The sequence below is a fragment of the Aphelocoma coerulescens genome, chromosome 4 (assembly GCF_041296385.1).
Source record: "Aphelocoma coerulescens isolate FSJ_1873_10779 chromosome 4, UR_Acoe_1.0, whole genome shotgun sequence".
NCBI classification, from domain to species: Eukaryota; Metazoa; Chordata; class Aves; order Passeriformes; family Corvidae; genus Aphelocoma; species Aphelocoma coerulescens.
The window spans coordinates 47,634,350-47,651,502 of NC_091017.1; the positions used below are offsets into that span (position 1 = coordinate 47,634,350).

Here is a 17,153-nt window from a genome sequence, read left to right on the forward strand (position 1 = left end):
ATCTGTTCTGAACTTAAAAAGCGTCCCTCAAGCAAGAGGCAGAAGACAGTTATATTATTCCTTTAGCTTACCATCAGGCCAAATTTATGCTAGAGGACTCTGTTGAAGGCTTTATTCTTTTCTAGTCAGAAAAACAGCTAGATAATACCCAGGAAAACTGTATTCCATCTTTACTTCTTCAAGGTAAACTTCTAGTGTGAACTTAATGTAAGAAACTACAACTGAAATATAACTGCAGGAAACCACCGACTATTTAGCACAAAGTCAGACAATGACATGGCCATTTCAGCATGCAGGTGCACTATCAAGGGGTAACTAGTCATGAAAGTAAGTATTCAGGTGATAAAGGAGGGGAGAAACTGCTTTAAAGATCTTGGAGATTTTTTTTGTAAGTATTTTTGGGACTTGAGAAAAAATATTCAGCAATTTACATAGCTGATATTATATGTTTAAAGAAAAATGCAAACTACCGAGAAGGCTACTGCAGTTTGATACCCATCAATCTTTATTCAGACTGGCCCGATTACTTTTAAAAACACCATTAAGCAGACACACACTGCCATCTTGTGAGCATCTCTAACACAGCTGCAGGCTGATTTTGGAGGAGAGGAAAACGAGTTGCTTGGAGCAAGTAACTTAATACAGTACAAAACATATACAGACTTAAAAAATGCTGCACTGAATGCTTTGTCAATGGTATATTATATAATAGAGATACACAGAGCAAAGCTAAAGTATTTTATTAATAATTTATTGTCAGTAAGAAAGACTGGCTAATGGTAATTTTCAGTAAAAACCTTTACAAGACCATTTGATCACAAATATACAGACACTATAAAAACTGTGTCACGGTGGTTTTGGTTCTAAACTGGTATGCAGAGGGTCCCCAACACACTTTCCAAGAAGGGAAAAAAAATGTTTACAGTTCTAAAATACAGCAACCCATTTAAGACATTTCCATATAGCTGACCCAGAAAAATATCAGACCTAATGTATGTAAAATTGAAATTTTGTGAATATGTTGAATGTTTTACAATGAAATGTCAAACCTTAGTTTTCAGGGGAATACATACAGTGATGCCCTGACTGTAATAAGTCAGGGTGCTCATTTTTAATGGCACACTAACACCACTAGTTTCAGTGGAAAACAAATTCACAAAATATCTACAAAATCTAGTTAAAACTATTAAAATCAAAACTGTACATAAAATTTACAAAAAGTAGGAGAAAATTAATTGCATTAGAACTATATAAATATATGCATCATGCTAACATGGAAAAGTGGTATGTGATTTTTCTTAAACACAGAACAATGTAAGTACATAAAGGATGTTCAGAAATGGCACAGCCAATGGAAATCTTGGAACTTTCCAAATATAGTAGGTCAGGAAATGGAAAGAGGTTCATCTAGTGAAATGAATTGCATGATCCAATGCTGCCATGCCAGTTTAGCTCACTGAAACAAAAGCATTCACTGTGGCTGGAAAAAAAAAGAAGAAAAAATAAAAAAGCTCTTGAAAATTGTTCTAGATTTGATAAAGTTTGTTAGAGTCCAGGCACTTTTGTTGAGTGTGTCAGACTTCTGTATGTTGCTGGGGATCAAGTGGAGGAATTTTCACATCTTCAAAGTGACCATCGTCTCCACTCTCATAGTCACTCATCATGACTTCAGACTCCATTTCACAGCATGCTGACACATCTGAGCAGGAGGCTGTGGAAGCATACACAGACATGGACATGTTGTCTACAGTGGGTGCTTCAAAGTCTTGATTGAACCCCAGTGAGTATGGAGCGTACGGTTCTCTGTAGCTGCCGCTGCCACCACTGGGTGTAGTCTGAGGTTCTGACATGTCTGCAGGGTAGTGATGGGGAAGGTACTGATTAAGGTTAAATCTCTGCCTGCTCCTTGTAGAAGAACCCAAACTACCTACGGCTGGCATGTCTCTGGGTGGCTGTATTGACTCAAACTGGTCGCTGTATTCAGGCGGTAACGGTGGAAGCTCATCAGGTGCAGGGAAGTCATCAGGTGGAGGTGGAAAATCACTTTCTATGTCATAACCACCAGGGTAATAGTCTGTATCGATGGCATTTGGATCTGTGTAGAGGGGAGCTGACTCCTCAACCACTTCATAATTTGGATACTCTTGGATACCTGGCAACTGAACACTTGGCATCCAATCTGATGTATCCCAGTGATAACCTAAAAAGTTAATTAAAAAAAAAAAAGTAGTATTACTATCTTGTATTCAAGTCAGTCTGAACTGAGAAACCAACACATGTATTAAGACAATGTAATCACTGTGATTAGGACACTACTTGTTAATCAGCATTTTGCCCTGGTTGCACAAAAGACATTCAACTCTACTTTATGCCATGCATGAGACAGTGCATCATTCATACTTGAACTTTTACATTTTCTCAGACATAACACCTAACATAGGAAGAGCTGTAGTCACCTATGGAATGTGCTGTCACAATGCATAATGGTATAGAATTGTTCACTGGATAGCAAAGAATCAACACCTTGCCTGGTGCAGCTAACACTTAATTGTTGTTGAGTAATTAGTTAAGGTGATAACAATGGCCTAGTTTTCTTAAAATATATTTAGCACATATAACCCATGACCTTATTACATAAAAGAAGCAATTTCTATTTGGTAAAGTATTCAGACCATTTAAAGTGACTTTACTGCTTAAACAAATAAAAAGTTAATTTCAAAAAATACTGTTAGCTCTACAGGAACTGCCACACCTCTGGATAAACATCTTTGATTATTAGTAAAGACATTCCACATTCAAATACAAGAACAAAACAGCAAAATCAAGCTTAATCATGCAAAAATGACTGGACTTGATCCTCTCTTGCAAATTCCATTTGACTAAGTTTGTATTTGTGTGCTGGAAATTAGATATAAGCCTAAACTCACTAAAAACCAATAGTTTCTCTCATCTGAATACCAATAAAAAATAATACATTGTTGTAGTATAGTGCAAATCTAGTAAAGAGAAATCACTGCAGACAAATGCACAGCAAGCAACTGATAGTAAGTCAGTGTTAAAACCAAGTATTTTGGTGAACATCAATGAACTGCATGCAGAAGTCACCTCTTGAATTGCTGAGGTCAGGAACAGCAAAAGATTCTTTAGGTGGCAGAATAAGAAAAAGGAGAAAACATCTGTAGTTAGGAATCAAATAGTAGAACCAATATGAAGACAAACAATGACTAGCCACTGTGACATTCATGCTGCTTTTGTTCATTTTGATTAGCAATACTAAAGTTGGCTTTTTAAAAATAATTTCTCCTGGGCTCCTTATTTGTTAAGACTTGAACTGTAGGACAGCTACTGAATTAATGTACAGCCCATGTGGGACATTGTGGTCTTGTGGTAAAATCTGCAGTCTGGAGTTTACTGAAATCCTTGTATCAGTATATGCAGGACTTCTGCTACAGAGGGTAACAGGACTGGATCTGATTTTTTTCTTTCCTTGTATCTGCCCTTGTTTTTCTGTACAGGGCTCCATCTATTGGCACACTTTCAAGTATCTCTCGAGTATCAAGGTAACTCTTCCTTTAGCATCTGGCTTCCATACACAAAGCACTAGGAAACTTGCCTCCCTTTGTACGGCAATTCCAACAACTCATGCTCAGCAGAGAACTGCCTTGTGTTATCTGACAAATATTAAACCCTTCTCTCTTCAGAAATCTATATTCCCTATTAAAGTCTCTAAGCATGAGCGATGCCTATCCTAATAGCAGAATCTTCTCCTAAGAATTCATACTTTCATCTGCTGGAAGACTGAAGGGACAGAGGTTGACTCCTTGGAGAGAAGTTCCTATTTTTTCAAGCTTGTCTAGCCCAGACAAGAAAAATACTGTTCAGACTAATGGAGATGTCAGTCTGAGCTCTGAGACTCTTAAAACATCTCTGGCCTCAACTCCAGGAGAAGGTTCTGATTACTAGTCTGTTTGGAAGACAACATTCTTTATTTTTCCTGGGAAATTGGGTGCAAAACTAAAGCCAACAGGCTTTATGATTTAGAGCACTTTTACCAAGGAATGGAGAGATCTCGGTTTTCCTCTTCTTCTGAAGCAAAGACCCTTTAACATAAATAACAGAAACACAAACTAGAACCAGATGTGTCCATCTTTATGTGACAATCTGCTAGGTTGGAGCTATATTTTCTCTTGCACTCAGCATTGCTGATTTGCATCAGGCTACAACCTGAGGAGCAGTGCAGAGAACACAGGCCTAGAACTGTCCTATGATGAAATTAGCTACAGCTCATGCTACCAGGATACCTGCTGGACAGAAACACTTGGGGAGACTAAAGGTAAGGACCATCTGTCCCAGAACTTGACCTTGCTGAAGCCTTGAGTAAGGATCTCTGCTGCTTGAACTGACACCCTCCTGAGGGTGCTCAAAAGCAGAACTCTTTACCTAAGATGCTTTGAAAGAAGAAATGCTTATTAAGAACAGAAACTTTCAAATGTTAAGAAGCAGCTGAGTAGGACATACTTAATCTTTCTATGACTACAATACATAAAATGTTTGTATTTGTCTTATGGTGATACTAAAACACCAAGCAATACTTTTGACTTGAGAACTACATCTATAATTTTTAGATTCTACCAATTAAAATCTCAGAGAAAATCTGAATAAGTTATTTAATATTTCCCCTAGTAGATCTGGCCTCTTTTAGTCTTGTAATTCTCCCATTCCCAAGTAATGTGCATTGCAATTTTTCTGCATTGAGACCTATTGTCTATTAGGTACACATTAATGAAATGGCACCCTCATTAATGAAATACTCTCAAGTAATTAGAAGTCTTTGCATTTGTCTACTTTATTTTGCGTGTCTGTGTAAATAAAAAAGGGTGTACTTTAGCTACTATAATGAATTTTATGTTCTTACAATGGCTTCATTTTAAGTAGGACTTAGTAAAAAACAATGTTTCCTAGTCTATATCTACAAATAGGAAGCATATGCTGGATGTTATTTCAGAAGAAATCTCTGCAAACTCATGGTCATGGAGTGAATCATTTGCCTTTTAATGGAACTTAAAGTACTATTTAGTCAATTAAAACAATAGTAAGGATTTGTATAGACTCACTGGGACTTTTATTACTAGTATTATTTTGTAAAGAGTTTGTGTTTTCCAGAGTGGTTAGTTCTTAAATGTTAGCAGAAATGAAATAAAATACCATTGAAAATGCCTACTTTGCCTCTTTCTAACTTCCAAATACCTACTACACACACAAATATATGTGTGTACATACATACACCCAAACATACCTTTTAGGTACTGTTGTAAGGCTGGATAGTAATGAACTACTTAAACTGAGAGGGCTATATATCCCTATCCCAGCTGCAGACAAAAATCAGGTTTTTTCAGCTTATGAGACAGAGTGATCTGAAGACCAAGAAAGTGAGTACTGATATCAGACCACTCTGATTCTGCTCAGCTGGACAAGGTATCGACAGGTGTGGGTGGGAGAAGAAAAGGAAGCGGAGGCTGCTGCTGTTTCAACTACAGTACTGTATGTATTTGCCTTTGATGTTTCAATTCTGCTGGCAGCTTTAGTATGAATATTTTCAGAAGAGAGTAAGCACCAAGATCTTTTTATGCCAATCCTTTTTTCCCCAAGAAATCACACTTTGAAACCTGTTCACAGGGCATCTACAGGATATGCAAGAAAATATTAACAGATATACAATATAAATATATTTTTTGCTAAAACTTATCAGAAAGTCCAAGTAAATTATATTTTATAACTCGCAGCTGGCTAGGACTACATTACTAGAAGACAGTGTAAGGAGAAAAACATGCATTATGCTGCCAAAGCAGTAAATAAATATGAAAACATGTATATACCTTCTTTTTCCACCGAGTCAACAACAGCATTGACAAGGTGTATTACAGTCACTATGGAAGCTTGTAAAAGGTATAAAAGGAGCAAATTAAAACAAACCTATAGTTAGTATCACTTTAAACAACATACAGATATACATAAAACCCCCCATCAACACTGTGAAATTGCAGTTCATTACCATTTTATAGAGCAAGATTATTGGTGTACACACACATCTACTCTCTACCTAGAAAGTAGTTGCATGTAATACATAAAACACAAATCTAAAGCTCAATTTTATTCTTGCTAAACATACAAAAGTACTTGTAACTACTCGTGAAGCACATTTTGCATGAGTACAAGGCTGCTTAAGCTGTCTTAGAATTTCTGAAATGTTGCCTAAATATACTCATTTGCATAATACTTTATCTACATAGCAACAAACTAGACTTTTCTAAAGGCTTGTGTTGGGTGAATTAAGGAGTTCTCCTTTAAATTAGAGTTCTTTAAAAATGTAAACAACATTCCCTCCCTGACAATGAAAGATATGGCAAAGAAAAGGATAGAATATGAAAAATACCTACTGAAAACTTCTATTACTGATCTACTTAAGTTTTGTATGAAGTAGGGATATCACAGTAGGAATACCAAATTCAGGCTGTTAGATGCTTATTAAAAAAAAACCTAAAATGAATGTATTTTTTATGTCTTCCCTCTTCCTCAAGATTGTTTTGGAATGGAGGATTTATTCTGATAGGGTAAAATGAAGTAAGCACATGCAACTTGTTTGCACAGCTCAGGGATTAAATATCAAGCTAATGAATACCGAATCTACCAAAATGGAAGGAAGGAACAGTATCTATGATGCTACAGCTATTTCTCTTAAAATGATGTATTAATGAGTAATCAATACATGACAAGAAATGGGAAAAAGAATATACTAAACATATGAGACAGTGAGGAGGAGAGAACAACATGTACCACACAACACTTAAAACCACAGGAGAAAAAGTTGGAAGTTGGTATCAGGTCTACTGATAAAATGATGAGGACTTTAAGCATACCATTTTACTTTCACCAATCATTAAACAGATGGGTTTTTTGTCATGCTGTTAATAACAAATCACTCTACTTCTTTGAGAAGCAGAATGTTCTTTATTCCTAAGCTAAAGGAATTTCAAGTTCTTTTTTTACCAGGCAGAGACAAAAGCAGAAATTGGAATAAAGAGTCAAAACACCTTAACTTAGTGAATTAAGTTATGAGACAACTGTGGCTTTGTCCAATCAGTATGACATGTTTCTGAATACATAGATGCATTCATATCAACTATAAAAGCATCTGTCATCACAATGGAAAAGACATCCAATTAAAAATAATCAAACCCACAAATATGTATGTTGATTATATTTTGATGGACTTGAGGTGTGATCAAAATATTTATATTTTTATATTGGCTTTTTTCAATGTATGAAATGTTTTTATGAATTCATTTCAATCATGGTGAAAGCCAAATATACTGTTCTATTATAACAAAATTCCTCTTTGTGCAGTTTCCTTCATTACTAAAGTAATCAAACTTACAAGCAGTCCCTTAAACTCTGCTCTCACTCAGAACTGATCTGATCCATATGGGAGCTGAGGTCGCAGCAAGAAAAAGAGAAGGAAACAAATGAAACTGTAACACCAGAAAGTTTTTTACTGAGAGCTGAACGGCAAAGCAAAAGTTATATTTGTGCAGAGGCCTTTTTTTAAATTCATTGTATGCTCGCATAAGGTGATAACTAACAATAACTTAGAAGAGTTTACCAAATTTTATTATGTTTTAAACAGAAGGCTCTGAACAACTTGAGTTGCATTTTCACTGTAATATTCCAGCAGCAGAATGATTATATAATTTTAAGGTACAGTAATTAACAAGAGATGTAAGATAGGTAAAATATTTTTTTAAAAATTAATAGATCTGGGTATTAATGTAAGTAAATACAAATATATATTAAATAAGCTACTATTTAATATATATTCAACATATGTAAATCCTATTGTTACTAAGAAATACAGATGCAAAGACAGAACAAATGAACATAAGCAGCAGTACAGAATGATTGCATTTCACATACCATTGTCATCACATGATTCAGACTGGAAGGAGCTGAGAGACTGGACCTCAGACATGCTTTCTCTAGCACTGTAAGGATGGGAGTTCTTTTCATCCAGAGGCTTCTTAGAAAGGCAGGGGTCAAGATCTACTACTTTAGCTGAAAGAAAAAAGTTTCATGTGAGACAATGAATAGATTCTAGATTAAAGAATCAATATAATTTAAAGTTGAGATCAGCACATTTTTACAAAACCTAGTAGAGCATGAAGCCTGATCAGAGACAAAACCCAGTAGTCATAATGCCTTTTTTACCCTAAGAGGTATAGACAGACTTTGTACTCATTAAAATTGTACCAGCGTACACATTTAACAGAAAAGTAAAAAATATGAACATCTCTTACTGTCATAGTCAAAATCCCAGCTGGGTTTCTGTATTGAATCACTGTCTGAAGGTGAGTTGGAGGGAGGTGGAGGTGGCAAATTTGGTGCAACACTGCAAACAGCTACAGCTTTCCGGTGACCATGTACAGAATCTGGGTTAAAAGTACTAAACTCAGGGTGCTCAGGGATAGCAGACCCTTCAAAAGAATTCCTGTCAAGATTGTTCCTGGAGTCACTTGGAATGCTTGGAGTGTACGAAATGGGACGAACAGGAACCTGTGGTGGGATGTCAGAATAAATGTTCTTATTCAATTTTGCATCAAAATATGGTCTTTGCAAGAAGGCTGTTGTAGCTCCCAGCTGCTTGTCTTCAGGTTCTGGCTGGTGCTTCTTCTTTCTACCAACCACTTTGCGGCAAACTACAAAAATCACAACTAGCAAGAAGATTCCTGCGATGAAAACAATAATCCCAATCACTTCAGCTAAGCTAATGTTCCAAGATGTTGAAACATATTTATTAAGAACAATGTCTGTGCAGTGTTTGCCTCCAAATCCACGACTACAGTTGCAGTGATATGAACCGTAAGTATTCTCACAAAGGGCACCATTGAGACATGGGTTTTCTATGCATTCATCGACATCAGTCAGGCACCTATCAGAAACAGAGCACAGCAGTGATGTTTAGTTTACATCAGTAGTCTTTGTTGTAATCTTGTTCTCAACTATTTCAGACATATTTAATATATGGGACTGCACACTAACATGCAATTTGCTATTTTATCAACATCCCAGATTTCAACCAGTTTGAACTGTTAATCTGTCAATTAATACTATTAAAATTCAATATATGTGGAATGCTACCTACCTTTCTCCACGAAAGCCTGCTTCGCACTCACAAACAGGTCCATCCAAACTGTCAATACACTTGCCACTGTTTTTGCAAGGATTGTCTTTGCAATACGGACCCAGCTGGCATCTGCAAAGGCAAAACAAACAAAACCACATGAACCATTACCTTACTGCAAGTGAATTTATTGTGTGGGATTCAGGGCTGTAACACAGGGGCTGTTATTAACCTCAGCCAACTCCAGTGTGTCTCAAAGTTTGAGCTTTAAGTAGGAAACAGATAAAAAAAGGAAACAGAAGTGTTACATTTATAGCCTGTTTTCTAAGGGGTTCATGGATATAATGAATCATACAAACATACCTTTGACCTGTGTATTGTCCTCGGCACTGGCAGATAAAATCATCACTGACTGGAATGCAAGTCCCACCATAAAGGCAGGGGTTGGAAGCACATGGGTTGACACTTACATCGCAGTGAGTTCCCATAAACAAAGGTGCACACTTGCAGTAGTAGCCTGAAATCAAATACAGTATTTTTGAAAAATGCACACAGCTTTACTGGATTTGATATAAAATCCTCCCTGCCCACCTACAGATTTAAGGTAAATTCCTCCCTACCCAACTACCTGTTAAAGAGAGAAAAGATGAGAAAAAATAGAAAGGTTCTTATTGAAAGATGAGGCCAAGTCTAACAGTAAGAGTTTTCTTGAATATGACTGAAAGATAATTTCCATTTCTCTCACAAAATGCAAGTTGTCCCAATGATTTCAGAATTTTAAAAGAAAGATTCCAAAGTAGGCAGTTAAGAGGATCGACCTCAGGTGTCAGCACTGAAGATTAAATCCCCACTTTGCCAGATGGACTTTGTCCACTTCATACCCCAAGGAACTGAATCTAGTTCACACAGCCTTCCTACCTATTCAACAGCCAACCCTCTACAGCTCTGGGAAAGCCAGAATTATGCACGAAGTTGTTTTGTCCTTCAAAGCAGAGAATTTGAAAAGCAGTTTTGAAAACTAAAAGCAGAAAAATAAAGAGCAGCTTACCTCCATTTGACAGTGTGTTGCAGATGCCTCCATTCTGACATGGGCTGCTTGAACAGCCATCTGTGGCAGTCAGTAAGCATCCAGGAGTGACATCTACAGATTCTTCCATGTGTGCATAATTTCGTGGCTTGCTGTTTAGGGGCAGCTCTTGTCCATTTAGTACAATAGAATCCATACAGCCTCTGAAACCATTGCTAACCTGAGGACTTCTACCATGTCTTGTACCTTGCTGACGAATATGACCACCAAAAAACACATGATTGTCTAGATTTAGTGTTCTAAGAGTACCAGGAGCAGTACCAGATGCAGTATGCACCCTGTCCAGAACAAGTCGTGCATAGTTTCCATCCACTTCAAGAGATACAGAATGCCACTGGCCATCATTTATCTGAGTGCTCTGAACAGAGACAATCCCAGGTCCACTGCCACAATCAAATTTATACTGCAGTCTTCCATGATGGATCTACAGAGGAAAGCCACAACATCAATAAATAATCTGCGCACTTAAAGAGTATAAAATATTGATGCCTATAAAAGTTTATGTTTGCTGGAAAGACAGGATGATGGTGGTGTCCATAAAAAGTAGTTTAATAACACTGCTTTCCAAACAGTCACAGCAACTGTGATTTATTCTATATGGTTCTTTTAATTGAAACGTATATTTTGTGCATTTTTTTCTCTAGTAAAGCAGTCACAGATCATAATCAAAATATTACAATACTTCAATACCTTTCATCTTGTGCTTTAAGTGACTTTTTCTGTATGGACTTCAATATTATAAGCAAATAAATTTAAGGTTGTTTAAAATAGATGACTCAGGAAGCTTTGTTTGTTTAGACATTTAAAAAACTGTACAAGTTTGTCACCTGGACGTGTAACACCCTACCTTTAAGGCAATTTTCAATTATAGCAATTCTACAGAAATGTTGTGACTCAATCTCTTAATCTGGCACAAAAATAGTAAGAAGATGGTAGGAAGAAAGGAGGAGATATGCACTGGGAGATTTTAATATACCTCCAAGATACTGTAGTCTGTTCCTCGAGCATACATAACAACTGCATGAGCAGAGTAAGTTCTAAGTCTCATTGTCAGCTTCATTTCCTCTTTGTTCTCATTTTCTGTGAGACGATATTTCACATAGCTGCTCCCAGTAAATGTCACAGCAGAGCCAGCTGATGCTTAGGAATACAGGAAAGCATAAAAAAGTATTAGCACAGGACTGGAATTAAATTTTTGTTTGGAAAGTAATATAGTTTTACACAGAATATTTTAGAGTTAATTCCTTACCAGGACATTGTCCAGCTTTGCTTTCTTGGCAAACACAGGTGTATTTTCCTTCCTTTGGATCTCCTAAACATTCAGTACCTTCAGGACATGGGTTTCCTTCACACACACTGTTCACCAGGGGGCATTTCCCTTCTGTAAAACCAAATCCATTATTTCTTTTCTTTTAGTGGTAATGGTATTTTGTGAAAAGGGACTCTTAAGTACAGTAGCTGAAAGTAACCCAAATGATATTCCTAACTCTCAGACAAGGAAGTGAAATAACAGTTAATGGGGCATGACTGGCACAAACTAGACAAATAGCATATAGAGTGGCTGATGCTCATCTTTATCTTGATTACTCAATTCAATTGGTAAAACTGGGAAACCGGTGTTGTGGTTTAGGGCTTAACATTAGAACCATTCGCCACAAAACCCCACATGTAGATATTAAACATGGACAGAGTAGGCTGGGGAGAGCAGAGAAAAGCATGTCTGTATTTGAGACAGGAAAGGAACAGGCTTTAAATATTTACTTCACATGGGCAAGTTCACCCAGCAAGGTTAAGTCCTGGTTTTAAAAAGCAATGCTGTTTTCCTCAGAGATAAAGATAAATTAATTTTCTGTAAGAAATCTTTATACTTAAATATATTTTAATGAATATTCATTTTCCATATTACCCTCTCATTGCCAACTGAATTTGGAAACTGTGTGGGCTACTCCTCTAAGCAGAAAAAAGAAAGTATTCAGGTGCTTTGCAGGAACTTACCTTTGTGCACACACGACTGAAAATGGCCATCAATATAGGATAGGCAAGAAAAAAAAAATTAACTTCTTTCATAAAATGGAAAATGAAGGTGTGACTATAAAAAAAATAAAAATCTGCTCCCATAAGCTTGTATAATGTAAAGTCTTGAAATGAGGTAATGATATAAGAAAGAATTACTCTTTCCTATGAAAAAAATTAGGCAAATACTGTGGAGAGAGTTACAGAACATTCTTAATCTTGTCCTGTAATATAAATTTCCATCTGTGGATTACGGCTTTTCAAAACTAGGACAATCTTTTCAAGGATACAGTTTTCCTTACTGTGTTTCTTACCTTCACAAAGACAAACTGCTGTTCTGTGATGACGGGGAGTGACAAAACTCAACCTGGCTGTGCTGTGGGTTGACATGATGTTCTCATCCACTGTTACTTTTTCTTCACAAAATTTCAAAGGACAATCTAGGCCTGCGCAGAGCTTATGAAACACATCAATTATCCGGACACCCAAAATCTCCTCCAGGTCAGGCACAGAAGAGTTTATCTTGTGGAGCAAAATTCTCATTGGGTGGTGAGTGCTACCAGAATTTTCAATATTCAGGAGGACATCCAGATTAGAAGGAGGATCAGAAGGCTGCAAACTAACAATCTGGATGTCATTTCTCCTCACGCCCAAGATGTTTCTTAATGCTCTCTGGAAATTGCGCCAGTAATCACCAATGAATTCTTCAGGGGACAGGTTTGCAAAGCGTATTGCGATACTGTGATTTAATACATCTTGTGTGATTTGTCTGATGTGTACAGTAATGTCAGCTGCAGTTGTAAATTTTCCATCTGTAACAGTGACATTTAGGAGGTACTGTCCTACATCTAACCTTTTATGTGCTATTAGTTTGCCACCAGTACTGGAAACGGAGAACAAGGATTCCATTTTGGGGTCCAGACTGTATGTCAAGGTATCATAAACATCTTGATCGGTTGCATGAATTTTTCCAATGACACCACCTGAATATTCTTCCCCAAAGGCTGTGATAAAGATTTCCAGAGGCAGTATTGCTGGAGAATAAATGCTTTCCTCAATCACTCTAATATCAATGTAAGTCAAAGATGACAACGGTGGTTTTCCATTATCTGCCACCTAAAGGAAAGATGAGGACAGATTTACACTTTTGCTTTATCTCAAATTCTACCGTAGATATTGGTACTGTATACAGTAGAGCTGTATTTTTGTACCAAAAATACCCCTGCCATAAAGTCCTATCGGAAAATGCTTTTCATAAATTCCGTAACACAATTTCTGACACAAAAGTTAATACTGAAAATTTAAAAGCGTATATAAGCAGGCACACACAAACAGGTTTTCACTTCTCCCAAGACTAAAAGCCTACAGTGCTCTTATTACCTGAAAATGCCAGGAAGCTACTAACATTGGTAGCAAATACAGAGGAAATGCACAGTAGCTGATTTCAGACAGCAGATGGTGCTTGAAGCCTTTTGATATCAAGCATGGAAACACATTACAAACTTGAAATGAGTCATGCACTAGAAATTTACAACATGCTTCACCACAGTTAGGAGGTGGTCTGGAAGATAAACTAAATGTACTGTGCCAAACAGTACTTCAAAAGGAAAAAAATGCATGCAGAAAGTTACAATTAATTATGTTGCCTTTCATGATTTTTGGTCACATAGAGGGGAAAAAAAGCCACCCGTAGTGCTATTTGCTTCAGACAGTTAATTAACTATCTTTAACTGTATCAGCCTAATTCAATTTCAAAGCCTTTTTCAACACCCTATTCTCCACCTCTTTTGGACAAAGACATACACTGGTATTGTATGAAGACAGTACAAAGAAAAGAGTGGAAAGGTGAGAAAAGAGCATTCCCTTGGGTTCACTTTTTTCCTTCTATTTCTCACCTCTTGTTTCCCATCTACCTTTTTCCAGAACTCTCTCCCAGTTACTGAAAGTGACACTGAAGAAATAGTTAAAGAAGAATTGGAGACATCTGAAGGTACAGAGGGGATATACAGGGCTCAGAAAGTAGAAGATATTCTGCATTGTTTAAAAGATTTTGCAATAATTTTACAGAGAACACTTTGAAGATCCACACAGAGGCACTGCTTTTGATTTTTCATACAAATTTAAGCAAAAGAGGAGTAACTCCAGGCACAAGATTATCTGTGGATGGGCACATAAATGTACCATTTTTAAAAGGTAGTATGTGTCTCATGGAACTACATGTCTTCATCTGTTAACTCCAAAAGACAGGCATGGCTAAAAACTTGCCCTCCAGTTACCCAAACAAATAAGGAGAGCTTTGGGTCAACTTGGCAAAATTTTGTTTTGCCTAGATCTCTGCCTGGAAACAAGACAAGGCAGGCAGTTTAGCTACAGAAGAAATGCCCAAGGGAAACAATAAAAGGCGCAAAACAAACAGACAAGCAAAATTATAACAAATGGACAGCAAGTAGGAAAGAGCCCCAGGAGAAATGGTTTTTCAATAGTGCAGATATTTAAAAATGTGCTGTGGTTTTAAACTGAAGACTTCAGAGTGTGGCACAAAGGACTGCATGACTCATAGCTGAGGATTTTGCACACTAATGCTGTGAGACATTTGCTAATGGACAATCTATTTCCTTTGCAGAGAGGGAAAGCAAATACGAGTGGCATGCCCATATAAGGTAACCACTGGGAAATAAAAAAATCCTTATTTCTATTAAAATGACAAAAGTAAAGTCTTTTGGAGATAGTGGGTGCATAGAGTGCATATGGGGAAAGTTTCTGTGGTTTTAATGGGTTTTTTTTTGGTTTTGAGTTTTTTCAAAATAAAGCATGCCTGTAAATTAAAACCACAACTACCTCAGCAATCCATTCAGAAAGCAACTAAGGTGAAAGCTGTCAATACTGAAAAGCACAGCAGTGAAGGTCAGTTAAAAACTGAAAACGGGTATCAAGAGATTAGACACAGCCATTAAATCACATTAACTTGTGATTTGCAAGATCAAAATGCAGAAAATGAACATAATGCAAACTTGAGAAAATGCCTTCCTACTGATGTTAAAAAATATTATTTTAAACGAACAGAGGAAGAATATTTTTCCTCAACAGCCATGCCTGTAGTTTTGTGCATATCATTGGAACTGGAGTCTTGTGATAGGACAATGCTAGTTTTAGTCTTGGATGCCTTCATACCCATGTATCGTAAGATAATAGCAAATAATAGCACATGTCTATTGAAAAAAAGCTAGCAAAGTGAAAAATGACAAATGGCAATTACAGTGATGTATTTCCAGAATCAGTTGGGAGACTTGGAAATCAACAGACTAGACAGATCCAAAATACTGAGACTGGGTAGTACAGCACACAAATGATGCACATTCGTACAGTCTGCTTTAATGATTTACAATCTCTGAGAAGTCTTTGTTCTAAATGAGTACATTTGTTTTAAGATACTTGTTTAGCTACTGGATGCCATTAAAATAGCCCATATTCATTCCCTAATAAAAAGGCACTTTTCAGCTGCTGTGCTGAAGACAAGATAGCTGAAGTACTGACAGGCTGTTTACAAGCAGCCTAGAGACCAAGAAGTGGTTTAGAAATGAAAGAACTGCAAGATTCAACCCAGAGGAAGATGTTAGACAGGCATCTCACACTTAAGAAAAGCCAGGCATGTTAGGAAGGGCCAAAGGTGCAGCTAAATCATGAAATGTGACAAAGTCAGTGTAACAGTCTATATGGAACAAACATAACTACCTATATGTGCATTTATAAGAATACATTTTAAAAGCAAATTAAATAGAAATTAGTTACTGCTTAGAGAAGATTTAAAATAAAACATATCAATCTTGTACTACACTGACTCCACATACAGGAAAAACATTCATAACCAAAAAATGACTTTGGAGGAATTGGCATATCACTATTGAGGAAAAAAATGGCTGAGGAATGATATACCTTTTTCATACCAATTCTTAAACCCTAAACTAAACTACATTTAAATGAAACTATATCTGTCCTTATACTGATGGTTCCTGGTTACTAGCATTTTAGTGACTCAAACAGCAAATTACAGTATCTGTGGGAATTTATTCTTCTTTTCCCAAAGAAAACAGACTTTGTGTAAATATGTCACAATTATCCCAATATTGACAGAATTCAGCATACACTGTAATAAACAGTATTGTTCTAAAATTCTGCAAGTGCATGTTTACTCATAAATTATCTGCAATAGTATGCCTAAGAATAATTTGGAGATCTAAAGAAATTCCTCCTGTGAAAATGAAGGTAAGAATTTTTCTTAAAACCTGAATCAGGAAATGAAGTTTAAGAATTAAGGCCATCTACTTTTAGCCTACCAATTTTAAGTCCTCTGTTCCCAGCTGCTTAATTTATAACTGAATTTAAAAGGACTAGATAAGATTGAAACAATTTGTTTGAACTTTTCTCACACTAGGTTACAAGAAGTATTTGAGAGAACTTAGCTAGGTTAATCTAACCTTGGACATGGTCTGGTCTTTCTGCACAACAATGGCAAATGTAGCATATATTGTAGCACTTCAGGGTCATTTTTTGAGTTTTTTGCTGTGTTTTCCACTGCAGGATCCTGAGATCTCAAACTACTGCACTGCAAGTTTCAATGCTATGAAAAAAGATCTACTGAAATACTATGAAAAAAGGTCCAAACTTAAAAAAAGATGTTTTCAATTGCAATTGAAAAAAGAATGTGGCACTACAGAAAAATTTTTCATTACTGCTATGTTGTGCGATATACCTGCTTTCATCATGTGAGTTTAGTCCAGCACACAGCTTCAAGGGTCAAAACGATAGTGGCAAGGGGAATTCTGCAGTCAATAGTGAGTGGCTCAAGGGACCTGTCCCTGCTGGCTTTTTCAACACTCC

At 36.7% G+C, this 17,153-nt stretch overlaps 1 protein-coding gene across 4 annotated transcripts in view; it reads right to left on the reverse strand.

Annotated features, from left to right (window-relative positions):
• Positions 1 to 482: 482 nt before the first annotated feature.
• The window catches only part of FAT1 (FAT atypical cadherin 1), a 106,944-nt gene continuing 90,273 nt past the window's right edge, over positions 483 to 17,153 (reverse strand). For 2 of the 4 annotated variants that reach the window (XM_069013930.1, XM_069013929.1), the window contains exons 19-29: positions 12,590 to 13,391; positions 11,512 to 11,643; positions 11,239 to 11,402; positions 10,224 to 10,686; positions 9,539 to 9,692; positions 9,197 to 9,307; positions 8,352 to 8,983; positions 7,972 to 8,109; positions 5,877 to 5,936; positions 3,106 to 3,141; positions 483 to 2,200 (exon numbers count right to left, since the gene is read on the reverse strand). In XM_069013930.1, the coding sequence (XP_068870031.1) occupies positions 1,575 to 2,200; positions 3,106 to 3,141; positions 5,877 to 5,936; positions 7,972 to 8,109; positions 8,352 to 8,983; positions 9,197 to 9,307; positions 9,539 to 9,692; positions 10,224 to 10,686; positions 11,239 to 11,402; positions 11,512 to 11,643; positions 12,590 to 13,391 (3,318 nt within the window). In that variant the 3' untranslated portion in view covers positions 483 to 1,574. The remainder of the gene's footprint in view (positions 2,201 to 3,105; positions 3,142 to 5,876; positions 5,937 to 7,971; positions 8,110 to 8,351; positions 8,984 to 9,196; positions 9,308 to 9,538; positions 9,693 to 10,223; positions 10,687 to 11,238; positions 11,403 to 11,511; positions 11,644 to 12,589; positions 13,392 to 17,153) is intronic. The other 2 variants (XM_069013931.1, XM_069013932.1) reach the window with 2 other exon arrangements.